The sequence below is a fragment of the Larus michahellis genome, chromosome 3 (assembly GCF_964199755.1).
Source record: "Larus michahellis chromosome 3, bLarMic1.1, whole genome shotgun sequence".
Lineage (NCBI taxonomy): Eukaryota > Metazoa > Chordata > Aves > Charadriiformes > Laridae > Larus > Larus michahellis.
The window spans coordinates 125,156,339-125,183,501 of NC_133898.1; the positions used below are offsets into that span (position 1 = coordinate 125,156,339).

At 45.8% G+C, this 27,163-nt stretch overlaps 2 protein-coding genes across 3 annotated transcripts; both read right to left on the bottom strand.

The window, feature by feature from the left end:
- Positions 1-216: 216 nt before the first annotated feature.
- Positions 217-11,760, bottom strand: TDRD6 (tudor domain containing 6). Its single transcript, XM_074582029.1, has 5 exons — positions 5,136-11,760; positions 4,576-4,694; positions 3,424-3,513; positions 2,547-2,604; positions 217-728 (listed from the first exon to the last, which is right to left on the bottom strand). The coding sequence occupies exons 1-5, from the start codon at positions 11,758-11,760 to the stop codon at positions 667-669; spliced, it is 6,954 nt and encodes a 2,317-aa protein (XP_074438130.1). The 3' UTR covers positions 217-666.
- Positions 11,761-13,617: 1,857 nt separating this feature from the next.
- Positions 13,618-26,901, bottom strand: SLC25A27 (solute carrier family 25 member 27). Of its 2 annotated transcripts, none has more exons than XM_074582020.1 (9): positions 26,610-26,901; positions 24,933-25,124; positions 23,885-23,969; positions 21,149-21,271; positions 20,289-20,401; positions 17,880-17,964; positions 17,155-17,247; positions 16,710-16,812; positions 13,618-15,356 (listed from the first exon to the last, which is right to left on the bottom strand). In XM_074582020.1, the coding sequence occupies exons 1-9, from the start codon at positions 26,710-26,712 to the stop codon at positions 15,285-15,287; spliced, it is 969 nt and encodes a 322-aa protein (XP_074438121.1). In that variant the 5' UTR covers positions 26,713-26,901; the 3' UTR covers positions 13,618-15,284. The 2 variants fall into 2 exon arrangements, with proteins under 2 accessions (XP_074438121.1, XP_074438122.1); XM_074582021.1 differs by having other exon boundaries at positions 23,912-23,969; positions 26,610-26,882.
- Positions 26,902-27,163: the final 262 nt, after the last annotated feature.

A 27,163-nucleotide genomic window follows, 5' to 3' on the forward strand; every position in this document is an offset into this window, starting at 1 on the left:
GATACGCATAGCTACATCTAAACTCCAGTACGACCCTATGCATACCGCATTTGGGCTTATGCATAGGGAAAGAACACAAGTCATTAACAAAACACCGATCAGCGTATGCTAGCCAAAGCTTTATTCCAGCTTCTTCCATTGCGCTTCATAACAGCACCAAGTGCAAGGCTTCAACCCCAAACAACTGTTTCCCTACAGAGAAAAATCTCCCCCTGCCCCAAGGAAAAAAAAAAAAAAGAAACCCTAACCTTTTCTTAAGGAAAAAAACCTACTACTTAACAATGCAACTTTTCAAAAAGCAAACAGAAAGCAGAACTGTGCAACGCAGTAGCCTGTACAGCAACTCACAAGAAACCTTTATTCAAGAACCACCCACCAACAGCTAGATGCAAGTTAGTGCACACACACGTTCAGTAAGGAATGCCAGTCAAGAGACTAATTCTTACTTAAGTAAAGAAAATAAAGCTGTCAGAAGCCAAGCTGACAATAACGGTCTACCAACAAGCACTGTTCCTTGACAGGGAAGTATGGTAGTGGCAGGCATTTGTTCAGTTCGGTAGAAGAAACCCTCAATGTGTTCTTGTTCCCCTGAAAATACATTTCCATGGGAATGTTTGTGTACACAGGCACCTGTTCAGCTTCACATGGTGAATGTGTCACTTGGTTTCAGGAGTGTTGAAGAACATGAGGATCTTCAGCTAAATCTGAACTGCAGCCAGTTTGCTTTTCTGCAGGGAATAAAGACAGATTAGACCCATCAATATGTTTCTATAAACATGTATAAATGCATTAATGTCTGAAGTTGTAGCTCTACAAGGCTTCAGACTAAATGTCATCAACAAATCGATCATATTAAAAAGACTATGCTTATGCAAAGTTATTGTATAAGGATAAGACAGCTGAAACAACGGAGCTGCCCAAGAAGACAAAGCAAGCAGTGCTCCCAGATTTCAGTTACGAGTTCAAGCCGCTCCATCCCTCAGTGGACTTAACATACATCACTGCAGGAGTTTTTGCATCCTGTGGATCAAGTACCTTCTACTCAAACTGCCTTTCCAGGCAGTGACCCACACGTGCAGCAAGATCCAGTTCTATGCCATATGGCTGCATGCCCTTAGCTCACATTTTCTGCACTGTTCCTGAGGGTGCATACACTAACACCGTGCAGAATATTCAAGAACACAGACAGTGGGCAAATGTGGACAATAAAAATTAGCAACCAAAAAACAGGAAAAAAAAACCAAAATGAAGTGGTAAAAACAGTAAAAGTATTATCAAAACCACAAACAGCAAGATCAAGAACAATCCTGTATTTGAGCGATACAATTGAGGGAGGATCTGTAGATTCACCAGTTTTAACACTTTAATCAAGTTCTTTTAACTACTTTTTTGCCTAACAGGTAACTATATATCTGTTGTGGCCTTCATTATTTGTTAGCCACAAACCAGTCAGCCTCCAGTACAGTTGTACTGGAATACAATTACCAGTTCAATCACTGAGAACACAAATGCTATCTCTACTTATCACGCAACCACTGGTCAAACACAGGAACAAGTTGCCCAAAGAAGTTCTGGAGTCTCTATCCTTGGATAGATTCCGGACCTGAAAGGAAGGTCTTCAGCAATCTGATCTAGCTGCCCCTGCTTTGAGCACCTCCAGAGACTCCTATGACTCCATAGATTAAAGAAATAATATATAATCAGAAAGAACCTGTACTATTTTCTTCAGTACACACACTAGGTGTTCACCAGTAACACTTCAAAAGTTTGAAGTAACAGAAGATGTACATGCACTATTCACAAGCTATCCTTACAACAACTAAGATGATATTATTATGGGTTTAGATTCATAGATCAAGATCTATTAAGGGATTGTGGCACCTAAACTACAATGCATAGTAGAGCCTGCCTAGCGGTCGCTCACCTTGCCTCAGAAACACAAGCAAGAGTAGCATGCTGGTGGCTGCTGCTCAAAACACTATCAAAAATCTGACACTATCAAAAATCTGACACTATCAAAAATCTGACACTATCAAAAATCTGACACTATCAAAAATCTGACACTATCAAAAATCTGACACTATCAAAAATCTGACACTATCAAAAATCTGACACTATCAAAAATCTGACACTATCAAAAATCTGACACTATCAAAAATCTGACACTATCAAAAATCTGACACTATCAAAAATCTGACACTATCAAAAATCTGACACTATCAAAAATCTGACACTATCAAAAATCTGACACTATCAAAAATGTAACCACCCCAGCTTGTTCAAGAGGCTCAACCTACTAGGCTGAATAAATAAATACAAAATTGATTTCTAAGCAAGACAGAGTAGCAGCTTTCATTGCATGTATTCACCATTAAACTGACAGCACAAAAGCTAATGCTACAAAGAAATTACAACAGTATTAGAGTAAATACATAATAATTTAACAAGTTTCCACTGTTTTTCTAAAATAGAGCATTGTCTAGAAAATTAGAAAGCGTCCAAACATGAAGTACGCAACCTCTTTCAGAGGTTTAAGGTAGTCTTACCTTGAAGTAAGGACTCCTCTGGTAAGGACTGCAAGTTTTCTGTTGCAGGGGTTATTGCCTAAACAAAAGGGGATTCTCTTAGGAAGCTGGCACTATTGCCAAGATCGTTTTCCAGTGAGGCGCTTCCTTTAATACTAGACTAACTTTTTACATCAGCACTGCTGGACTCTTATTTACCACTGTTTTATCCCCTTATGACTCACTACAGAAATCTTCTGCCCACATTTTGCTTTGATGCAAAAACTGCATTTAAGAATGAACTGTGAATTCATTCCGTTGTTGTCGTCAGGAGCACAGCTGACAACCTGAGTTTTGGGTTCCAGACATGAGTTTTTCACTCATTGATACTTCATGAAGAACACTGGTGAAAACCTGATTATCATTTCCTAATTATTTCGTAATAGAAGTATTTTTCATGATTACCAGTTAGTTACATGCTCTACTAGCATGATCTGTCAAAAGCCACGTATCAGCAGCATTGTTCTACAGTTCTGGATTAATAGTAGTCTTACAGTAGCGTTTCTTCCTTCAAACTGTTTTCATTAATCTATTCCCAGATTGAATTCACACTCCTCAGGCCAAATGGCTGACAGTTTATATAAATCTATATAAATAGTTCACATAAGTTATATCAGTTATATAATACATTTAGACAAATTTCTATAGTCTCCATAGAGATCTATTAGAGAAGTAAGGACAATTGCGGTCTTAAATTAAAATACTGTGCTTCTAGTGGTTGGCGTGAATGCACAGATTTAGATTAATGCTACCTCACCTTTCTAATTTTCATGGTGACACAGAATCACAACTAAACTCAGAGCGCCCTTTCCAAAAATCGGTACTATCCCCTGCCCAATCCACCACCACACGGCCATACCTCAGACGATCTGCAAGCCCAGTCAGGAACAACATTCCAGACATTCTCAGGATCCACAATCTCCTCATTGCCACTGGAGAGAATCAAGACCTGTACAGACAGAGCCAAATCATTATCTATCACGGCAGTGAATCCTGAGAATACACCCAGGAAATAAGGCATAGTAGTAGGAAAACACAATCGAGGACTCCCTGCCTTTGAGAAGACTTTCAGTCTGGATCTCACAAGGAAGAGCAAAGTAACCTCTAATAAAGCTGAATATCGCTACTGAATCTGCTGAAGGCTCTCCTGGGCTCCTAACCCAAGTATGGTGAGAGAGGAAGGCTGGAAAACCCCTACTAGATCAGAATCAGTAGGAAACTGATGGACAGGGATATCACTACGTACCTGACACTCATCTGAATACAGCTGAGGTTAACTCTAGATACATAAGGAATACATAGCAAAAGGGCTGGCTTCCCTGATCTCAGGCATTCCGTCTTACAAAAAGTTACTTTTACGAAATGATCTTTTGGATTTGCAACCTTAAATTACAACTTAAAGGCCCTTTTATTTAAGTATATGTGTATACATACGCACACTCACCCTGAACTGGAGGACTTCTCATTTATTCCATTGCTCAAACAGCCGTAGAACAAGGTAGCCCATTAGATTATAACCTACTGTTAAAGTTAACTCCCACCATCCACTAATTGAATACACATTTCACTGAAGTAGGAATAGTTGTGTATTCTTTATTAGTTGCAGAATAATTTCAATTTCTTCCCAAGTTTCTACTGTTCTAGCACTAATTCATCAAACAATGCCGAGTTTCATGAGCATTTAATGGTACACAGCTCCATAGCAGAGTATTAATTGCAGGCCAGATAGAAGCACACACATATGAGTATGCATCTCAAACCAGAGCCAGATCCTTCAGTCTTCCCAGCTAATGCAGGGGAAGATGTGAAGGGAATATCAAGTGTTGACATACAGCATCAGCTCTCTTTGAGGCACTGCTGTTTTCACATCGTCTGCAAGACCAGAACCAGCCTTTGCAATACTAAGTCTTAAATTCTGTAATAGACTTCTGTAAAATATTCAAAGTTTGGAGGAAGGCCAAAGAAATACCGGATCTTAAGCACGCAGAAAGAGGATTCAAACCATACTTACCCTGGTACCTTTTTCAGATACTTCCAAAATGCGAGCTTCGCACCATTTTAGAGAGGTCCACACCACACATTTGGAACCAACAGCAAAACCCTTCAGATTACAAGTATACTCATCATGTTCTGCAAAAGTGATGATATATCAATGAAGGAGGAAGAAAAAAAAAAAACACACACACACAAAACACCTCCAAAAAACTCAAATACCTCACAGCCCTACTGCCATATTCCCCTGCCCCCCTCCAAACTACTTTTACTTAATAAATATTTGAAAGTTAAATTTGTCATCCTGAACAGTCTTGAAAATGCATTTTGTGTTCAGAAATAGATTTCCAACGTAAAATCACTGACCTCTCAAGATTGGTCGTTGTTAGACTGTCACATTATTATCAGTGATATACTACACTTAGTCTGATGTCTTTAACCAATTGAAGCATACTGACGTTAACACTAATATAGTAACTTATTAGGGAATAAAAATAAGGTTTCTACAAGAAAGCCATTCTCACATTTGAACGTGCACAACATTTTAATTATTTAAGTCCTTAAAATCAGATACTTTACCTGCACCACAGTCAGCCAAGTTCTCATTTTGCTTCTTTTCTACTTCTTCATCCCCAGGTTTACAGTCTGAAGACAGCACAAGTGTATTTGCAGATTCTTTAAGTGAGTCAGTCAAGTCTTGTTTCATCCATTCTTCCACATAACACTCCTCTTTCTTCTTCTGCCACTCCTTACATTTCTTAACTTTGCAGTCACATGATTTTACAGTGTGAACAGGCCTCTGATTTGTTAAGTCTTTTGTAAGAAATGAAAATTGACTTCCCCTATTTGCAGAACTTTGCAGTGCAGCATGTTCCAACCCTAATGAGTCCTCCTCCCCATCTTCCCGAGAAGGCTGCACATTAGGCAGCACCAGTTCCAGAAGCTGCTCAATTTCAGCACCTAGCATTGACAGCACGTCATCGGTCTTCAGGTCCAGTTGCTTCTCAGATGAAGACAGCCTTAGGGGAGAAGGCTCTACTTCCATCCAATCTTCTTCTATAGCTTCTGCTTTAGGAGTTCCAGGCAAATTCAATCCCAGTTTCGTTGCCTTCTCTCCCAAAGCAAGCTGAACATCAGATGGAATCAGCTCTACTGTCTTCTCTCCATCACTAACTGAAGGCACCATGTTCTCTCTCTCATTAAGTGATGGTAAGGTTTCAAGAAATTTTAGAGCTGCCAACTCCCCCGTCTCCTCACTCACAACTGGCAGCTCAAACGATTCCTGTTCCAACACTTTCTCTCTTGCTTCACTGCCCCAAGCTTTCTGCGTTTCAAATGCGTGTGTCCCCAAAGCTTCCTTTGTTTCTTCACCAAAGGAGGACTGCATTGAAAGTGCCTCTAGCTCCAGTATGAGCTCTTTTAGATCATCATACGAAGAGCGCATTTGTAATTGATCCAGATCTGCTAGTGTCCCCATTTCATCGCTTGAAGACAACTGTACCTGGAGCACTGGCAATCTTTGCAGTTTGTCCTGTTTGTCTCCTAGGAAAAGACGGGCTGCTGAAGCACTGCCTGTCAGTTCTGCTTTCAGCTCAGCGTCCTCTCGAAATGGTACCTCAGATAATTCTTGTTCTGCAGCTTTCATTTCACTCCCCAAAACGTGAAGACTGCAGCTTCTCGTTGGTTCTAGTAATACTTTGTTATCACTCTCTCCTTCAGATAGAGGTATCTCTTTATCAAAGTTGCTTTGATGCCCAGCTGTTTCACGGCCGTCATCGGCCTTCCCAGACATATACTCAACAGCTCCCACTGATGCATTTGCTTCTTCTGTATTTAAACACCCAGAAGTTACACGCAGGGAAGGTTCAAAACAAAGTAAAGCACTTTCACTTTCTTCTTGAGCTAACCCACAAACAGCAGTAGTTTCTCTTTCAAGACAAAGACCCATATCATTGTCTGAACATCTGTTTCCCTTTAAGGGGTTCTCAAGGCTTGAGAAAGCATTGTCACCAGTTCCTTTATTAGCCTTCCAAAACGGCTTCATCTCTTCATTAATACTCTTGCCAGCAGCTTCCAGCTTGACAACAGACAGAGGGACTTCAGAAGTTTTATCTCCCTGAGTTTCTACTACTTCAGCTTCTAATAAGAGGTCTTTGGTCATATTATAAAACTTCTCTTTTGCTTCACTGAGCCACGAGCCCTCTGAGGAATTGAAACCTGACAGACAGCAAGCAAATGCTTGATTAGGTACTTTGAGCAATTCACACGGAATTTGTCTGACCATCTCCAAGCTAACAGTTTCCTCACTGCCGTAATCCACATGTCTAACAACTACATTGTCACCTTTTACGCTGCTGACTTCAGCTCTGTAGAACTTTCCATCTTGACTATATTTTGCCAGACAGATATCACCACTCTTAATACAAGACCTGAAATCATTCAAAGAGTTTAGTCCAAGGTTTTCAGCTTCCTCTAGTTTTTCCTCTATGTAGTTCATGTCTTCTGTATCCGCACCACGACTCCAAAAATATTCTGGACCATTTACCACTGTGACATAAATTTTTACAGCCTGACCTGCCTCTGGAAGCTTCCAGATAAGTGATTTACAATCGCTTCCACTGGAAATTTCCTTTTGTGCCTGAGGAAGCAAAGGCTCACGCACGGTTACCATATCACTGTTCGCTCTATCAAGTATTTCCGTTGAACAAGATCTTTTCTTACTTGCAAGATTTTCATCAGCTAAATCCACTGTTATTATACCTTGATGGTCACTGAGAATAACTTCCCATCTGTCTTCAACCTTTTCCACAAATTCACATGTTAGCAGAACGTCACTTGTTCTCTCAGTGAAGTAAAGCACTGCTTTCTCTGCCCGGTCTGTATTTTTTTTGCGTTTAAGCCCACCTAGGAAGCAGTGAATGCTTATCGCCGGAATAGATGACAAGTCTTCAGGGAGTCTGTGCGCTTGATCAACATTAATTACTGAAGTATTACCATAATCGATATATTGTACACTTAAACTGTCAGAAGCCTTCTCTTTTACTACAGCTCGATACCACAGGCTGTCTCCTGAATAAACAGCACTGATTAAGTCTCCTGCTTGGAAAAGTTGTCCACAAGGGCTCTGTACTTGTGTCCCATTGTTTAACCTTTCTGAAATTCTGTTAAGCTGAGCCTCGTCACTTTCTAGTTGAACGTAAAAATCCAATGGATCATTTACATGAGACACATACACTAACACTTTAAGAGCTGGCACTATCTTCTGTTGTAGCACATCAGATACATTTTTAAGCATTATACACCCGCCTTCAGCATCAGATTTAATATCTGACTGTGCATCCATCTGGATGGAGAGCAGAGACTCCTCCCCTGCTTTATTTAACAAAAAAGCATCCTTCTTACTGCTAAGCGTGTCCTCAGATCCTAGTACTCCAGCTACCAGATCTCCCTTAGTAGCAGGCTGCAGAAGGTTTACATCTTCTTTGACGTGCCTTTTGCGACTCCCCTCTCCTCCTTGGGCTTCAGATCCGCATTTTTTATTTTCAGGAGGCCTGCCTGCATTTAAAGGGGACTCCGCAGTCTCATTCACATCTGTATTTCTAGAGCACAAAGTTTCATTTTCTACAAGCCTACACAGTCCTGTATTGTTTATCAAGCTTAACTCCTCCTTCAGTTTTGCATTAATTTGAGTTTTACCGTCAAACAACTCAATCAACAGTTTACCATCAGATTCCCTTGCTACCACAATTGCTTTTAATTGCCTTTCTAGGACAGCTTCCTTAAACCACGTTGTAGCTTCTTTGGGAACATTAGATATATCAGATAAGGAACACTTTATGGCCTGCATTGGCAAAAGCAAAACATCACAAGCATCCCTGGGTAAAGGAAGCAGATGATCTTTCTCTATTGTCTCTGTGTTCCCAAAATCCACAAAGAAGACTTCCGTGTTAGGTTTTGTTTTCATAACTACTCCCCTATACCAGTGATTGTCAGTATACTTTGCTAGACACAGTCTCCCAGGCTTCTGCAAGGTTTTTAAGCTGGTCATTGTTTCACTTAAGCGACCGATGCTATCGGTAAGCTGTGCTAAGACATCTGCACATCTTTCAAGTTGGCAGTAAAATGTCCATGGATCCTCCACATGTGTGATATAAACATCTTCCTCACTCCCAATTTTGATACCATGCATAGAATAATAGTAAGAATGAAGCTGAACCGAGGATACCAGAGACTTTTGAGGAGACAAAGGCCTGGCCATGCCTCTCTCAGTCAGAAACCAGCAAGCACTCTGAAAAGGTGTCATTAAATCTACAATGTTAAATAGCTCCTTATTGTTTATCGAAGCCAAGGCAAATATTGTACACTTCAGTTCAAAGTGAGACGATGAAGTATCAACAAACTCCTGAAAAGCCTGAATCGCTTCTTCATCCCATGCAAAAGGATCATGACCATTTGGTTGGATTAAATTGTAAAGGCTGCACCTGAAAGCCTGAGCCTCTAACCTAAGAAAGCGTTCATTAGTTGAGCGGAGGTTTGTTAGAGAGACCAACTCTCTGTTGCCATAGTCAACATATATGACTTCTACTTTTTCTGCAGAAGTAACTTCACTAATAATTAAAGCCCTGTACCATTTTTCATCCTCTGAGTACTGGGCTAAACACACAGAGTTTGGCCAAGTATGTGGGTGGGATGAATTTTTACAATACTCCTGAATTTCAGCCATTAATACCTTAAGATCATGGCAATTTCTACTTAACTGACACCAAAAATAATTAGGATTTTCAACATATGATACAATCACATTAACAGTACTTCCCACTTCTAATTGACCTCCATAAGAGGAATTTGGCTTCATTTCCACATAATTCAGTCCCCAAGAGATGGGCAGGTTTTCCTTGCCCTCATACTTCTGAGCAGTAAGAGATTCACTACTTTTAGAACTGTGAATGGCTGCAACAGGGTGCTCTCTGACCATCGCAGCCCCATAAGGATTAAGTGCTCTATCACTTCTCTTTAGATCAGATCCTTCTCTAAGCCTCTTCTCTGCATTTATTTGCTTTTCCTCCCCAGCACGTGCTGGGGAAGAGGCCTGGCTCACAGCCTTAACACATGATTTCTGGAGAGTCTCGGGTATTTCACACCTCTGGTATTCAGCGTACCCTTCCTGGGCCATGAGTTTATTTACACTTTTCTCTCCTAATTGGGACTGGTCAAACATTTCAACCATGTATTTGTCACCCTGTGCACTCAAAAAGTGAACATTTAGTCCCTTGTTCAGCACAATCTCTCTGAAGGCAGACACAGATGCTTCACTCCAACTCCCTCTCATAGGGGAGACACCTGCCAAACAACACTTCAGAGCTAAAGCTGGTAGTTCCCTGAACCGTGGGAGCAGCTCCTTTACCGCACACCGATCTACAGTTTCGGTATTGCCTCTGTCCACCAGGTGTATTTCTACCCCACTGTCCAGTACCCTGGTGATCACAGCTCGATAAAAAACGCCCTCTTTCCCACTAGCACAACAAAGGGACCCAGGCTGTAGGTCCCACCCAGCACCATCCAGCTTTGTGGCATGGGAGTAGAAATTCCACATACGCTGCCTCAGCTGTCTCAGGAGACGGCAATGCTCATGGAGTTGCAGCCAGAATTCGGATGGGTCTCGGACATAGGAGACCTGCGCATCATGGAACGTACCTAACTTCAAATGCACACCAACTACAGGAGCAGAGGACAAATCTCCATGCATTAAAGCAACAGGAGGTGCTCCTGGTGGCAACTCCAGTTCTTCAGCTGTGTATTCTTCTACTTCCAGCTGCTCCCGAGCCTCAATCTGGCTGACCTGTGTATGGCAACAAGCCTGTACCCCAAAAAGATGGTTCAAGTTGATGCCATTTTCCCCATACAGGCGCACATAATAGCAATGCTCAAAGGAGTTAAAGGCTTTGATGTGAGCACTCACTCTTTTGCCTAGCACCAACGCTTTCAGCTCATCGATCTGCCATGGGGACCAGCCACGACCCCCATCTGAGATACCCTGAAGAGCACAGGCATAAGTCACCACAGGCATGCGAAAACACTCAACAGGCAAATGGCGCAGGTTAGCTCTGATGACAGTCTCCTTCCTGCCATAGTCCACAAAGATCACTAGAGCCATTTGCTGGTCCTGCTCCCCAGCAATAAGATCCAGCAGGAGTGCACGGTACCACTGGCCATCTCTGCCACAGGCAGCACAGGGTGAGCCCACTTTGGGTAATAAATCCTGCGCCCACTGGTCATGAGCGTGGCGCATGGTATCAGAAAGGCAACGAATCTCCTGGGACAGGCTCTGCAACTGACAATAGATGCGGTGTGGGTCAGAGACGTGGGTCACTACAACAGGCTCTGTCACATCCAAGCGAAGCTGCGGGTAGAAGTAATCCAAGGCAGGTGACATAGGCTGATACGACAGCAAACCATGGAGAAGCTGTGGCGCTACAGAAGTCACAAGGGAACACGGTGGAGGCTGCACCTTGAGGTTGTTCCTTAAGTGGCTATAAGTCAGGCTACGCCTGACCACCTGGCAGAACCAACTGGGAGGGACCTGCCTGGCCAGGCCCAGGTGATGCATCTGGGCCACAAGCCGGGGCAGCTCAAGCACTATGAGCTGTGGCGTCACCACTGCCTGCACCAGGCCAGACACCTCCTTGCCATGCAGGTAGCTGAGGAACTCCATAGCCTCCACTGTCCAGGTGGAGCCTGGGGCATCCCCACTGTCTGACCCCCTGGGGCCTCCGGAGGGCATGACATTGGCCACAATACAGCTCAACACTTCCGGTGGCAGGCGGAAAAGCTCCTTGCAGCCCCGTGCCAGGTAATAAGCAGACGTGACCACGGTGCAGCCCTCATCCAGCAGGAACACACGGTAGACTTGGCCATGACGACTCACCACACAGCAGCGGTACCACAGCCCCACCACCTCCACCAGGCCCAGGTCCCCGGTGCACAGCTCAGCCCCTCCAGCCGCCAGCCCAGCGGGGCTCGGGGTGGCCGCCAGCCGCGGCCCCACCGCCGCCTGGATCTCCCTGCGGAGGCGGATGTACTCAGCACTGTGCTCACCCAGCAGCCCCCACAGCCACACCACGGGCACCTCGGGGCGCAGGCCCACAGCACAGACCCGCAGGGTCATGGTGGCGCCGGGGCTGAGCATCCCCGGGCCGGAACTCATCCCACCACCGGCTTCGCCGCCCGCACAGAGACAAATGGCCGACGCCGCCGCCGGCCTCATAGGGCACACGCCGCCCACGTGACACGCGGGCGGCCGAGTCCATTTTGATCCTCGCGGGGGGGGGTGCGGGGTGCGAAGGGGGAACGTGAGAGGGGGAGCGGGCTAATACACCGGGCCCGTCCTGCTAAACGAGGACTCTTAGAAGGCGGCACAAAGAGGAGGGATATCGCCGGGGCGCGCTGGAGCCGCCGGGCTCAGCCCAGAGCCCGCCGGAGCTGCCCTCTCCCAGGGTGGAACGCTCCACGCCGGCACGGCCGGGGAGCGGGCCTCGGGGAGAGCCCTCCGAGCCGCCTCAGCTCCCGTTGGTCAGAGCGGGCGCACGGGGCGGGGCGTGCGTGCAGAGCTGGGCGCCCATTGGCCAGCGTGGGCCGGCAGTGTGAGGGCGGGGTGGGGCGCGGCGCGGCGCGGCGGCGGTGGCGGTCCCTGTCCCTGAGGCAGCCACGGCCGGGCGCCCGCCGGCGACAGCCCCCGCCCGACGGCTCTCCCCGGCCTGGCCGCAGCCAGCCTCCCAGCGGGGCAGGGGCACCCCTCTGCCGGCAGCCAGGCCCTGCCGCAAGCCGGCCCCAGGCTCCCTTGGCCCCTTAGGCTCCCCGAGTGCCGCCTGTCACTCTCCGATCTGTGCTCTCCATCTGAGGCCGCCCTGTGGCACAGGGCACTGGCCTCCACCAAGGCCTGGCTGCATCCAAAGCAGCCTGGCCAGCAGGTCGAGGGAGGGGATTCTCCCCCTCTGCTCTGGAGAGACCCCACTTGCAGTGCTGCCTCCAGCTCTGGAGCCCTCAGCACAAGGTGGTTATGGACCTGTTGGAGCAGGTACAGAGCAGGCCACAAAGGTGATCAGAGGGCTGTAACACCACTGCTGTGAGGACAGGCTGAGAGAGTTGGGGTTGTTCAGCCTGGAGAAGAGAAGTGTCCGGGGACACCTTATAGCAGCTTTCCAGTATCTGAAGGGGGGCTGCAGGAAAGCCGGAGAGGGACTTTTTACAAGGGCATGTAGTGATAGGACAAGGGACAGTGGCTTCAAACTGGAAGAGGGGAGATTTAGGTCAGATAGCAGGAAAAAATTTTTCACTATGAGGGTGGTGAGACACTGGAACAGATTGCCCAGAGAAGCTGTGGATGCCCCATCCCTGGAGGTGCTCAAGGCCAGGCTGGACGGGGCTTGGAGCAGCCTGGTCTAGTGGGAGGTGACCCTGCCCATGGCAGGGGGTTGGAACTGGGTGATCTTTAGGGTCCCTTCCAGACCAAACCGTTCTGTGATTCTATGATCTGCAGCGCGGGGAGGGTAACACCAGACAGAGGGACAGCAGCATCCAGGGCTGTCCTCCCTATGGATGGTAGGTCAGTACCACCTATGGCAGGCTAGTACCACCTATGAGGACCTCAGGAAGCGGTAAACGCGGGTGCTCTGTTTGGTGGCCCCCTCGAGGTAGTCTGTGCTGTCACACTGCTCAATTTCATCTGTTCAGCTCTGCCATCGTGTGATTTCTCCCTGGTTTCACCCCCACCTTTTTCCAGAGATACCTTTAAGGTTTTGATGGGGCTGCCTTACAGCCTTTAGGGTCAATGGTCAGAAGTGGAGGTGTGAGGAAGAGGAAGGCTCAGGACTTCAGCGAGCCTTTCTTAGGCCGCATCAGAGTCCAGCCAAGGAACCTCAGTGCCATCCTCAGGCTAATTCTTTGCTTCTGAAACTGAAGCTCGTAAGTTCTAAATAAATACGGCCAGGTGCTTCATAGGGTAGATACTTCTGCTTGAAAAAATTGCAATTACAAAGCACCAAGAAGTAATGCAAGTGGCAAATTTACCTATTCAAATTATTTTTATTTTTCTTCATACAAAATGCGAGGAATCAGCACTGTTACGAATCTTTTTAGTGTTTCATGCTCAAAAAAAAAAAAGGCTTTATTAAGAGTTAAAACAGTTTTTCACTACAAGACTTCTAAAATTACGTTTGTTAACTCAATAGATCAGGTACTTCTGCACATCCCTCACCAGGGTTATCTGAGTAACAGGATTGCAGGCAGGACCACTGAGGATGTAACTGAAGAGGCTGCTTTGACTGCTGGTTTATATTCACTGGTGATGGTGTGCAAGAAGGAAAAAACTCAGACTAGTTTCTCAGGCTGACAGCTAGAAAAATAACAGTATTTCTGAACAAAATTTGACCCCCTAATAATGGTGAGATTAATTTTTTCCAGGCTGGAATCACACACCCAATTGCATGCAGCCACAACAGACCTACGATACAATTAAAAAGTACAAATGCAAGCCAAGAAGACCCACAAACTGTATTTAATCAGAAATTGGCACATTGAAGATACTAGTTGCAAAGACTAGTCTAGAAGAAATCCTGAGTATTTACTCAGAGAACTAAGTCTTGTACAATCATTTCATTACTAGATATTGCTAAATCAAAGCCAGCTTTGTTCTGTCTACATTATGATTGCTTTTATACTGCATTTTTGACTCCTGATTGCCAAAGATAAGCCTAGTGACAAACAGCAGCAGTCCCCTTTCCCATGAAATCTGAAGAGCTTTAGGTTAAAAAAAAATAAAATTGCTCATATTCAAACATTTTGTGGTTTTGAAAATAATGTTGTATTTTCATCTAGATTCAAAATGGGCAGAGCGTATATTTCCATGGAAAAGTGATACCTTAAATGACCCGGCCTGCCACGTCAGCACTGGGACTCTAATAGGGACAAGTTGTTCAATTAGGTCCTGTGGACAATATGTGTATTATCAGTCCCTCAAGAAGGACAGAGTGAACTAGGCTTTCGATATCCTTGGTACAGGACTTCATTTCACTCATGGACACTGCTCAAAAGGTTGAGTGAAGAGGTCAGGCGGTCTCTGGGAAGCATGAGAACACAACCCCTTCCACCTTTTGTGCAAAGCAAATTTGAAATCAGGTAAGCTGCTTTAATCTTTTTCAGTTCCTAGCACTACAGGCTTGGCTTGCTGAGGCATCAAACTAACGCGAGGTAGTTCTTTATGTGTGTGCAAATGTAATAATAACAAAAATTCCCAAACAATTTTATGGACTGCTTAGCCACAGAAGATGTTCAGTGCTGTTTTGCTCAACCTGCTTTTGTCCTTAACAATAGGAACCACGTCTATTATCAAACAAGCAAACTATTATATTCTACTTGCTTGGTGGATTTTTTCTACCTTTGTTTACTGTTTCAGAAAGCTGACGCTGGCTGCTAGTTGAAGTATCATTGTGGCAATTTTACCCTGAGGATAACTTAAGTTTCATATAGCAGTCTGATAAGCAAATAGTATCCTTATGCCATGGCTACTCCTAACACGGAAGGTCTGGATTTAGGGCAGCAACCTATACATGGGATCCTACTGCCAATCTCCAAAATTAATTAGTTCTCTGTGGTGTCGGGATGCCTTGTGGCATGAGAATTCAGCTTTCCGATTCTTCCATGTTTTGTGAATATTAAAGTGGTTTCGTGATTTTAAAAAGAATTAACTCCACAGATCCTTCTGATTTGTTCATATGTAAGCCAGAATACCAGTGACCAAGGAGCCTGTGAAAGAAAACACTGAAATTAGAGGCTTAAAACAGAAGTGACCCAATAAATAAAACCATTAGTTTAAACTGTCTACCCTTAAAAATCACATTCTTAAACTCCATCTCATATTATGTCTTTCATACAAAAATCATAGTGTTCCATATGGTTAGGACTACACAGTCCTTCACAAGACGCCTAAAACTTTAATTTTTCTGCTTGCTAACCCATAAATGACCTGAAATGTTTCATAGTTGGGGGCTACTTCAGGCTGAATGCTTTTTAAAAACTTTATTAAAGGGTTTACTTGTTCTAAAACCTTAATCAAAAAATTACACGGTTCTCCTTGCATAAAATTTATATCCTGCACCCATTTAGTTGAGATACTCTGGTGGGGTTTTTTTGGCAATAGATTGGTGTTTGGCACCTGCTCCTCTTAAATACTCACTAAACATTCCCCAAATTACAAGCCCTAGGGAAATCTAAGTTGGCGTGTGCTCCACAGAAATTTTTAGCTTAGTAGGAAACTCGCAAAGACCCCACCAATACTGAATGTGCTCCGACTCAGGGACACAGGGACTGTGCAACTGAGCAGAACCTTCCTATAATTGCTGTTACCAGAGACTGTGGCCACTGTTGTACTCAGTTAAATTAGAGAAGGGAGGCTTTTGCCTTCAATCTTAGTGCTCAATCTGGTAAATTAAGCAGCGTCAAGACCTTGAAGCCAGCCATCAGAGTCTAAATGTAGCCATATTGTTAAATTCTTACAGACTTCAAAAAAAAGAAGTGGTCACATCTAGATTCGCTGTTGGGAATTGTCCCTTGCCCAAACTAATAGCCGAGACAGCCAGGTTCCGGTTCCCAGGCTCCAACTGCTGCTTGGCTTAATTATACAGACCTAGCTTTAACGGCCCAGCAGCGTGCAGGAGAAAGCCGCTGCCCTGAATACAAGAGGGGCAAAAGTGAGATCCGGGGTGGAGCAGTAATAAAGCAATTCTGTGATCAGGAGAGGAGGAATGGAAGTAAGAGAGATGCAAGGGGAGTCCAGGACTGGGAGTAAGAAGGGAACAAAGGCGAGTTTAGGAAGGGAGAAAGGAGGGAGCCTGAAATTGTAAAAAAAAAAAAAAGCAAGGAAAATCACTAGCAATTAATCAGGACAGCATTTTCCAAATTAAAGAGATGCAAGAGGCAACATGGGGGAAGTGACACTGCATGCACTTGTGTCATCCACTACATTCAACTATGCTAACTGCAGTTAAATAAATCAAGAGACCCAAATAGTTTTGGAAAAGCATTGACACAGAATGAACTCCTTAGATTTTAATGACACATTGCTCAACTGTCTTGTAAAGAGAGTTAGAAGGCACTTACCATTCGCATCCAGGTTGGTATAAAGCCTTTGTATAGAGACATAAACCCTTCACCCTGTACAGTTTGAATCAGGCAGTCCGTGGAAGACTTATACAGCAGACCTCTAGCAGTGTGCAAGGAGAACAAATACTGTTAGGATTACCAACAGGTGATTTTAAAAAATCCCATCCCTCCTGAAAAATAATTTGTATCTGATAAATTTGTACAAGCACGAGCTCTTTTGTAGGCTCACTGGAGTCTCATCAGAACTGAAATCCACTGGAGTAACTGGGTATGCTTAGGCGGCCATCACAACAACGCCCCCCAGACGTTTACTAAACCAGTAAAATGATCATCAAAAAGATGAAGATCAAATTAGAAACTTAGCACTTCTCTCCCAGTGAAACCAGTGAGACTCAGGGTTTCAATTTTCTACTGAAAAGTCAAGTCTCTGAAGTGTCTGTACCTCCCCTGCTTATCTCTCGGCTGGTTCATTATCCGGGTTTTGACCACGTCAGCAGGAGTTCCCAGAACAGCAGCTACCAGGCCAGAACAGCAACTGTCAACAGCAACAGATACTTAAATGAGAAACTAAGATTTATCACAACAATTTAAGCATCATGATTCCAGTTCTAATAATGTATGATACGCTATATTAAAACAGTTACCATAAAATCATGAGTAATGCCTCATAAATTAACATAAACTTGATTGGGGAGGAGGCTTTTGCTCAGATGTCCTCCCAGCGACAGCGTCCCTCACCTCTGTGTGCATTTCTGAGGCAGGGATAAAGGATCCATAACAGGCAATTTATGATATGAATTTATTTTAGCTGTTTATATAAAGCAGATTTATACTGCTCGTTCTTATGATTTGCTAAAATTAAAACTAGGTTAGAAAAAATAGTAGCGATTCTAGAAAAGTGAAAATTCCTGTGCTCTCACAGATGTGGGAGGTGTTTAAATGCATCAGCAAGGCACTTCTCGTGAGGGCAGTTTTGTAGCAATGGTTGCATCCTTTGTCTTGTGTCCTTTGTCCTTTTGCTCTCAGGCAAAAAAAGTATCTATAAAGGGTGCATTTTATCATCAGTATCACTCCCAAATAATAGCAGCTTGTGTTGGCACAGAGAGGCAGATTCAAGAACATGGAAACGTTCTGCAGCAGAAAAGAGGTAATCGGGGAACACGGCACCTGGCAATGCTGTGAGTCACACTATTGTCCACGAGCGGCGTGTTCAGAAGCAAAAAGTGTTTCACTGAGTCATAAGTGGTCAGATCTGTAAAGAGGATAATAAGAAAAAACAGCATTTTCATAAGTAAATGATGTCTGTTCATTACTGACATGGATGGAGGCTTGGCAAGACCTAAACTTCCAGTGCAGCTCCTCCCATTGGCACGGCTAGTGCTCCGTCCCCAGTTTCTGATGACGGTTGTGGCACCTAAATCCTGTCATTAGACATCTGAGTACATGCTCGCTTTTACTACCATCTTCTCTGATTTACCCTACAAATGATAAAATGGATCTCAAGTGGAAAATTCTGCAAAAGAACTCATTAACCAAACCCAGAAACATCACGATAAGGACAGTTCTACCCCTCCCACCTCCGCGCAAGTGTTATAAAAACATTAGAAATGTTAAAAAAAGTAGATGATGGCACAGAAGTTATGTCATGTTCTTCTGAAAGCAGATGTGAGTTATGGCATCTGGGCATCTGAATGAAAGACAGTGATCTGAAAGTTAACAGCAGATCTGGGTTACGTTTCCAATGTCCTGACCTTAAAACTTGAGAGCCCAGCGTACTAACCAGGATGACCCTCCCCGCCCAAACATACCCAGTGGAGATCATTTCCCACTTGTAAAAGAGTTTTCTCATTTAAGTTTACACGCTGAGACCACACGTCAACGTTCTGTATGGAGATACGTACCTTAGTTAACAGTCATTCTATAGCCCTCATTTAACAGCTCCTGCTGCAAACATTATCCATCCAGTAATTCCTTTACTGCTGCTTAGCAAGGTGTAAGCTTACACCACCTCTCCTATCTTCAAAGATATTTTTTGGTCATGCTGCTAGCATATCCCTGTGCTGAATGACGTAGAAATTAGAAGCTGTCACGCCAAAGAGATTTAAGCATGCAAAATAAAAAATTGCCAAGGCAATGCTATAATATGTGCCACCAAGCACAAAGTATTTATGGTGGGCATCCACAGGTGGTGTCTTTCGGTCCCAAAGACATCTCCCTCCTTACTTTATAAACAGAACGCCAGGAAGGAGAGCAAAGACCACCTGACATATCCTAGCAGTTTTGGAGAGACACAGGAAAGCTCTATCTATATGTGGAAAGAGTGAGGGCTTCTTCAATGGATTCAATGGAATCCTGGGCTGCATAGGGAAGAGTGTGGCCAGTAGGTCGAGGGAGGTCATCCTCCCCCTCTACTCTGCACTGGTGAGGCCACAACTGGAGTACTGTGTCCAGTTTTGGGCTCCCCAGTTCAAGAGGGACAGGGAACTACTGGAGCGAGTCCAGCGAAGGGCAACTAAGATGATTATGGGACTGGAGCATCTCCCTTATGAGGAAAGGCTGAGAGAGCTGGGACTCTTTAGCCTGGAGAAGAGAAGGCTGAGGGGAGACCTTATTATGGCATACAAGTATCTAAAGGGTGGGTTGAAGGAGGATGGTGCCAGGCTCTTTTCATTGGTTCCCAGTGACAGGACGAGGGGCAATGGGCACAAGTTGGAACATAGGAAGTTCCGTTCAAATACACGGAAAAACTTCTTTACAGTGAGGGTGACAGAGCACTGGAACAGGCTGCCCAGGGAGGTTGTGGAGTCCCCCTCTCTGGAGGCTTTCAAGACTCTCCTGGATGCAGTCCTGAGTAATGTGCTCTGGGCAATCCTGCTTTAGCAGGGGAGTTGGACTAGATGATCTCTAGAGGTCCCTTCCAACCCTGAAGTTTCTGTGATTCTGTGTGATTCTGTGATTCTTGGATCAGCTGAGCACTCAGGCAGCCGCCCCACCTTATAACCCTCAGCCCCTGCCCGAACTACACTGTCTGCAGCTCCATCACACCATGTCTGGGCTGTGGACCTTGTTTTATCTGGACACTGACCCATGGGCTGTCTCCCTAGCTCGACCTTGGACCTTTCTTATCACCATGGACTTGCTGGTGATAACTGAGCTGTGTCTGACTGACCCTGGCGGGCCTCACCAGACCTGATGCTGGCTCAGCTTCCTGGCTCGGTCTCAGAGATGCCTCATCACCATATGCTTCCCTGAGGATCTGGATCTTGGTGGAACCTGGCTGCCTTCACTGCCTCTGCCCTGCTCACCTTGCTTGGGCACCAGGGAGCTGGGTCGTGGCTGGCTGTGGACCCCCTCTCAGCTCCCAGCTCACTGTCCCTCAGGCTCAAGCACACACTGTTATTTTTAGGCAACTTGATGTCCACAGGAACAAAATGCTCAAGGCAGAAGTCACTTGTAGTGTGCTTCAAATAGGTCCTCAGTGTAGATAACCAAGAGATGAAGACCAGGGGAGCAGCTGAACTCTCCCTAAAGCTTAGACGTGGCCTTAAGCGCTGCAGACCAAGTTAGGAAATTTACCTCCCATGTTCACCAGAGCCGCTCTCTGGACATTTGGCACCCATCCAGCCCAAAGCCCTCGTATTCCTCCTTCGGACAGGATCTTCATAAATGCATGGTGCACGCCTCGAAACCTGAAATCAATATGCAACCAGTAGGTAGAGAGCCCATCTGTGGAGAAATCTTTGCATATTCCAGCCCTTTGCTGCGCCAGGTCCTCACATAGGAAAGGCAATTTATACCTGTGAGGATCCGGTCCTCCGTATCCGTTTTTTGATTCATTTTTTGGTCCATCTTTGACTTTCATGCCACAGTATTTTACCAAACGTACCAGCCGCCCTGGTAAGCATCAATCTGGCCGCTAACAACAAACCCTTTGATCCCACAGCTGTCTTGCAATAAAGGATTGCAAAGGATGCCAGCAGTTTTGGATGCAAAGAGCAGCACGTTCTGGTATCTGCAGAAGGGTTTTGAGCCCTGCTGTCTGCAGGTGACCCAGCCCTTCCCTGCATCTCTGCATCCTGCACGAGCCATTTCCCCCGTCCTTTCTCCCAGCTTCCCTTCTTCAGAAAGCATCCTTCCCTCCTCCGTCAGAGCGCTGGCATGGATGTGCTGCACGGGTAGGATGGGCGAGGGTTTGTGGTCTCTGGGACCAATCCATCAGAATGAGGAAGGTGGATATGAATGCAATAAGGAGGAAGTCTTGGATCCCCCAGCGTCTTCACTGCCCAGAACCATTGTGTGCCTCCCAGGCATTGCTTTTCCCCGAAAGGGCCCTAAGCAGCTGGGGAGAGGGGGTGGCAGAAAACAGAAAGAACCACACCCTCAGCCAAAGGGTAACCATTAACAGGAAAAAACCACCAGCTTTGAGAGGAACCAACCGTGACGGCTTTCCTTCCAACTTCCTTTTTCCTTCCATCTGCATCTGCACCTTCACCAGGTCAGTCGGGCTGGCGAAAAACTGTCCGATGGCACCCGCAGACATGCCTCCAACTACAGCTTTCCTGGCAAACAGGGGAAAAAAAAGTCCACCAGAATACACTGAAAATCTTCGCAAATTGCAGTGCTTGAGCTGAAGGGTTCAGCAGCACGACCCACGTGAAAGAAGTAAATGGTTAAAAGTTAGGGTAATAATTGTGGCGACTGCAAGCAGTTAAGGTAGTCAGTAATATTTCTGTCAGTTTTAAGAAAAGGTTAAAATGCATCTGGAAAAAAATCAAGTTATTATACATCACCAAAGTGCTCTGCTTCCTCTGCAGGTTACATTGTGCTCCTCACATAAGATTTAAAGGCAGGATGTCAAGGTACGGAGTGAGGGATGGTGCTCCATATATTATAATAACTGAATGCCAATCTGAAACTCTAAACTGCTTGCTGATATATAAAACTTTTCTTTATCTCCTGTTGCTACTAGATGAGTTGTGTTAATTTTCTGGTTCTACTTATTTTAGTAGAACCAGAAATTTCAGTACTATCCCAAGTTCCGCCTTCCCATAGCATCAGGCATGACAAGTATGTTATCTGTATTAGATTTTATAAATCCCATCTTAAAAACAGTTACATTTTGGACCCCAGATTTTATTTTGGAGTAAAATACTTCATTGGATATGATACTGTATATGATTATAAGGATTTAACAACTAGAAATCACCAAATTTTGCAAAAATTACAGAAAACTCTGCTTCATTCCCCACAAAGAGTTAATTCTGTGACTGTATACTGCTTGCATTGTCAAAATGGGATTGTGTGAGATTTAAGTGTTGCTGAATTGAACTTGCAAAACTAAGACTTTGGGGTTGTTTTTTCTGGGGATCACTTGTCTCCTCAGGAAGGATGCACAGATTTAACTCAGGGTGACAACTACAGATAGGAACAAAATAGTGTCTTCACAATCTGCCTCTTCAGTAGCCAGGAAATTTCCATCTCTTGGGCTAAAATACACCACCAGACTCAGCAAACCAGCCTATTCTTACACTCCCCGTTAATAATCCAATGGCCTTATAATTTCTTACCCAGGCCGTCCGGCAAGCAGCAAAACAGCGGAGCATTGCCATACAGCTGCTGGACAACACATAGCGGGACCCCTCCCTCCAGGAGCTGGAAATCTGAGATGTATCACCCCTCACTTCTTTTCTGCAAGGCTCCAGAGGATATTTGACATGTCGATCACACCTTTGGAAACATGTCCTCACCCCGCGTGGAGCTAATCAAGCTCTCGGGTGACCTCGGAGCTGAGCGAGGCACAAGCTGCGAGCCTAGCTTGGCTCAGCTGAACCTCTGGTTTGCATTACGCAGGCAGCTGTGGGATTAGTCGCAGTTACTCACGCTGGCGTCAGGTTTGTGCAATAGCTCACCCTCTCTCCACAGCGGTACAGTCAGCCACGAGTCACCTGCACTTCCCAACATCCCCTGGCCCATGTGGAAATAAAAGAGCTGCCACTGCATCGCAGACCTTGAGTCATGGCAAAGCTGCCCGACCTCCACTCCGATCCAGGCTGATCCCTGCCGGCCCAGGACAGCTGCTCCTATTGATGTGGTTCATCATGTTTCTCCATCTCTTTAGCAGAGTATCCTTATTAAACTAATCACGGTCCGTTAAGCCTCTGAGAAATGTATTTCGTAGAATCATAGAATCATAGAATGGTTAGAGTTGGAAGAGACCTTGAAGATCATCCAGTTCCAACCCCCCTACCATGGGCAGGGACACCTCCCACTAGACCAGGCTGCTCAAAGCCCCATCCAGCCTGGCCTTGAGCACTTCCAGGGATGGGGCAGCCACAGCTTCTCTGGGCAGCCTGTTCCAATGTTTTACCACTCTCACAGTAAAGAATTTCTTGCTAATATCTACTCTAAACCTCCCCTCTTCCAGTTTGAAGCCATTATCCCTTGTCCTGTCACCACACGCCCTTGTAAAAAGTCCCTTTCCAGCTTTCCTGTAGGCCCCCTTTAGGTACTGAAAGGTGTCTGTAAGGTCTCCCTAGAGCCTCCTCTTCTCCAGGCTGAACAATCCCAACTCTCTCAGCCTGTCCTCATAGCAGAGGTGCTCCAGCCCTCTGATCATCTTCATGGCCCTTCTTTGGGCCCGCTCCAACAGGTCCACAACCTTCTTATGTTGGGGACTCCAGAGCTGGACACAGGACTCCAGGTGGGGTCTCATGAGAGCAGAGCAGAGGCACAGAATCCCCTCCCTCGCCCTGCTGGCCACGCTGCTTTTGATGCAGCCCAGGATGCAGTTGGCTTTCTGGGCTGTGAGCACACATTGCTGGCTCATGTTGAGCTTCTCATCAACCAACACCCCCAAGTCCTTCTCCTCCCGGCTGCTCTCAACCCATTGTCCACCCAGCCTGTGTCTGTGCTTGGGATTGCCCTGTGCAGGTGCAGGACCTTGCACTTGGCCTTGTAATATTTCAATATTTCTTAGTCCTGTTCCCAGCTGAATGAAAAGATACTGCTCTGAAACTAAAATCAGAAAGTCCGTACTGGTACTTAAACCCCTACTTTATATTTACCCTCTTTAGGGTAGGCGAGCCATGAGGAAAAGACAGCTTTTAGGGCTGCAGGACTCCTACAGTAAGGACAATCCCCAAACAGGCAAAAGCATAACTACGCAACATTACCAGAAAGGAAAGCTTTCATCCTCAGACCTGCCAAGCACGGAGTCACGGAGGTGTTCGTACGCAACCATCCGAACGCCAGAGTACACTGTGGAAAACAAAAGCAGGAGATGATTCTTGGGTCTGCCCTTTCTGGAGGTTCACACTGTGATAGATCGAGAGACTTGTAAAACACTCAGGAGCTTGCCTGGGTCAGCTGGTCACTGCTCTCACGTTCGTGATCAAAATGGGGAAAGCGAGGGGGCTGCCTGGCAGCCATGCTACAGCCAGAACTTCTTAGCATCAGAGAATCTCTCTGGCTGAGCCATACGTCTGACAGGAAGCAGCATGGCTTATGCCTGCACACTGAGGAGACACAACCTCATTGCTTCCCTCTCAGCTGGTTCCAAGAACAAAACCTCCCACGTGTGCTTTTGAGGTTTGTTGTTGTCACCATATTTCCAAATGAAACACAGAAAGCTGTTACCTGGGGCCAAACCACCAATGCATTTCTTCATCCTAGCGCTTGCAACCTTATCTTTTTTGCCCAGCCCATCCCCACTTCCCTCAAATGAAAGGTACTAATTGTTCTGAGGACTCTTGAGTGTCTGCTTGCACTGAAGACCTTCCTGCAAAGACCATGGGGAAATTATATTTTGTTTTCCCAGAAGCCAGATTAAGGCTGTGAAGGAATGGTCAAGAGAGGGAAGGGAGGACGTTGAGCCAGAATCCTATATATTTCAAAGTTCCTATATATTTCACAGGCTGCCCAGAGAGGTGGCGGACTCTCCTTCTCTGTAGACATTCAAAACCCGCCTGGATGTGCTCCTGTGCGGCCTGCTCTGGGTGACCCTGCTCTGGCAGGGGGTTGGACTAGGTGATCTCCAGAGGTGCCTTCCAACCCCTACCATTCTGTGATTCTGTGATTCGGTGAAAGTGGGATTGCAGGGTAGACTGAAGAAGTCCTCACAGATGTATTTAAAGTACAAGAAGATATGTCAAGCTCACACCAAAAGGCTGTTGGCCACAGAAGGCAGGACCCAAACTTGTCCCGTTGTGAGGAGATAATCACCTATGTGGCGGTAGACGGCCGGCGTGGCTCCTTGCCAGAGCTTTCCTAAGCCCTCCTCTCGCACGATGCCAGCCGCGGTGCGCAGCATGCCACGGTAAGGGACAGCCTGGCCGCCGGCAGCTCCATTGCGGTGAACAGCAGCTTCACCTTGGACCTGCAGCCGAGTTTTCGTGAGATCCAGGGGAAAAGTCACTGAAGAGAAAGAGCAGGGAACAAACATGAATACGGGGAGACCTGCCACACTGGTGACATCGGTGCCACAGTCCTCGCTGCCAGGCGGCCAAGGGGGCTGTGCAAGCAGCAGCAGGCAACAGGGACTGTACCCAACGGTGGTGCAGGTGATTGGTGGAGAACAGGAGATTCACGTCCAGATCTGTTAAAAGTGGCTCTGGGCATGAGCAACCAAAATACATTCCCATCAAACACCGAGTCTTTCTCCCGTATTTCTTTTTGCAGATTTGTTATGCGATATGCGTACTTTCCAAGGGACTGGATTAAAAAATCCTGTTCCAGTTACTCCCCCTGAATAAAGATCAGTCAAGTATCTTATCAAGCACGTGGCCTATTCTGCCCAGCACAGCGGCAGCACAACGTTACAGTCAGGAGCAACCCCACAGTGGCCTTCACAATGCAGACACACATGCAGGTAAGCATCTATCCAATGAACTAACCTAAAACAGGCTGCTTTCCTGATGCAGACGCAAAAATCGCCTTTAGTCTCTTATTTCCCTCATTGAAATAACTTGTGGCCAGGGAAGGTGCTCCACCTCAATCTCAGCTTCCCAGGGCTGCTCCTGAAGCAGTAGGGGCACATATTTGCTGCCGCTAATTTCAGTTCCAGGCCAGAGGTGCCTCAGGTGGTGAGTTCCCAGGAGCAGGGGTTGTCTTTGGTTCGATACCTCTGCAACACGCCACGCTACGGGGTCCTTCCAGAGCAGGACTCAGTGATATTAGGGGAATGGAGTCAAAGCCTCAGCAGATTTACAGTCTATTCATGCATTGAGTTTGGTATTCATGTTTGAAGATTAACAAAGATTGTGAAGTTATAAATCAGAGCAATGCAACCGGTTTGCCCGTAAAAGCTTGTAGAAATTATACAGAATATGCCGAGAATTATTGAAAATAAGTTACTGATCACTAAGTAGTGCTACGCAGATGCCAGGGTGCTTCTTTCCTGCGTTTCAGCAAGCAGTTTACTCAGCTTACTATACTTTTACAGACATCTCACTGTAACCAGAAACCTAAGATTCAATTTTTTCTTTGATTAACCTGCATTAACTATGCAAAGCGGATTCCTGAAGAAGTCAGCCCCTTTGCTACTAACTTAGACAACGGGTCAATCATCCTGCCTCTTTACTTTTCTTCCAGAAACCCAGCAAGCGCAAAACTTAAATTAGTCACGACTGCTCTGTTGTGACTGCAGCCCTTCCGTCTTGGAGGCAAAGATTTTGACTTGAAAAACCCCCTCCCTCCAGCCACAGTCAGGTGGCGTAAAACACTTGCAAGGCTTAAATTATTGAAAAGTCACGACGAGCAGAGTGGAACGAACAGATTTGCTGGAGCGGAAAAGCCGGAGCAAACACCGAGGAACGAGGTGTCCAGGGACTGAAGTCCCCCCAGCCCCCCATAAGTAAATTTTGACCCCCTTCCCTCTCAGAAAATCACAGTGAGTTGTACCTAGTTCTGCCACAGCCGCTGCACAGGCTGACAGAGCGAATTTGCTGGCTCGGGGCCATCTCTCTGGAAGAGGTAAGCTCTTCTCTTCTTCTGCAGGTGACATCTAGCGTCTAACATGAAACAAGGCTAACCAGCCACCCCGCGAGGGTCTGGAGGACAAGCAGACCCTAGCTCAGCTCTGTTCTGGGTCGCTTAGGAGACAAATTGCTGAAGGTCATGTTTCTCCAGCTCCAGCACCAGGATCCGCAGCAGCCCAAGTGCCTGCTGCAGAGCTGCGAGGTCCTCCTGCGGTGACACAAGAGGCTCCGGCGCAACAGGCTCCTGGGAAATGTAGTCTGTCACCAACATGACCCGCTGCCAGGAAACCGTCAGTGCAGGTACAGTCATATGTACAATTTTGCCAGTTATCTATACTAAAAAAAAAAAATAATATCATTAGTGAGACCTCAAGATTATGAGAACATGGGGTCTGTTTGCTTTATGGGGTGCTGTTTGACAGCAGCGCCTCGGGAGCCCCAAACTGCATCCCTGTGCCGGCACCCAAGATGGATGAA

What these genes read in the sequence shown, in the direction of transcription:
- TDRD6 (XM_074582029.1), bottom strand. Translation starts at nt 11,760, where the DNA reads ATGAGTTCCGGCCCGGGGATGCTCAGCCCCGGCGCCACCATGACCCTG. An exon ending in GGGCTTGCAGATCGTCTGAG is followed by an intron (nt 2,605 to 3,423) that starts GTATGGCCGTGT and finishes CCTTTTGTTTAG; the next exon opens with GCAATAACCCCTGCAACAGA. An exon ending in AGAGGAGTCCTTACTTCAAG is followed by an intron (nt 729 to 2,546) that starts GTAAGACTACCT and finishes TATTCCCTGCAG; the next exon opens with AAAAGCAAACTGGCTGCAGT.
- SLC25A27 (XM_074582020.1), bottom strand. Translation starts at nt 26,712, where the DNA reads ATGTCACCTGCAGAAGAAGAGAAGAGCTTACCTCTTCCAGAGAGATGG. An exon ending in GGCCGTCTACCGCCACATAG is followed by an intron (nt 23,970 to 24,932) that starts GTGATTATCTCC and finishes TGTTTTCCACAG; the next exon opens with TGTACTCTGGCGTTCGGATG. An exon ending in TACCAACCTGGATGCGAATG is followed by an intron (nt 15,357 to 16,709) that starts GTAAGTGCCTTC and finishes TTTCTTTCACAG; the next exon opens with GCTCCTTGGTCACTGGTATT.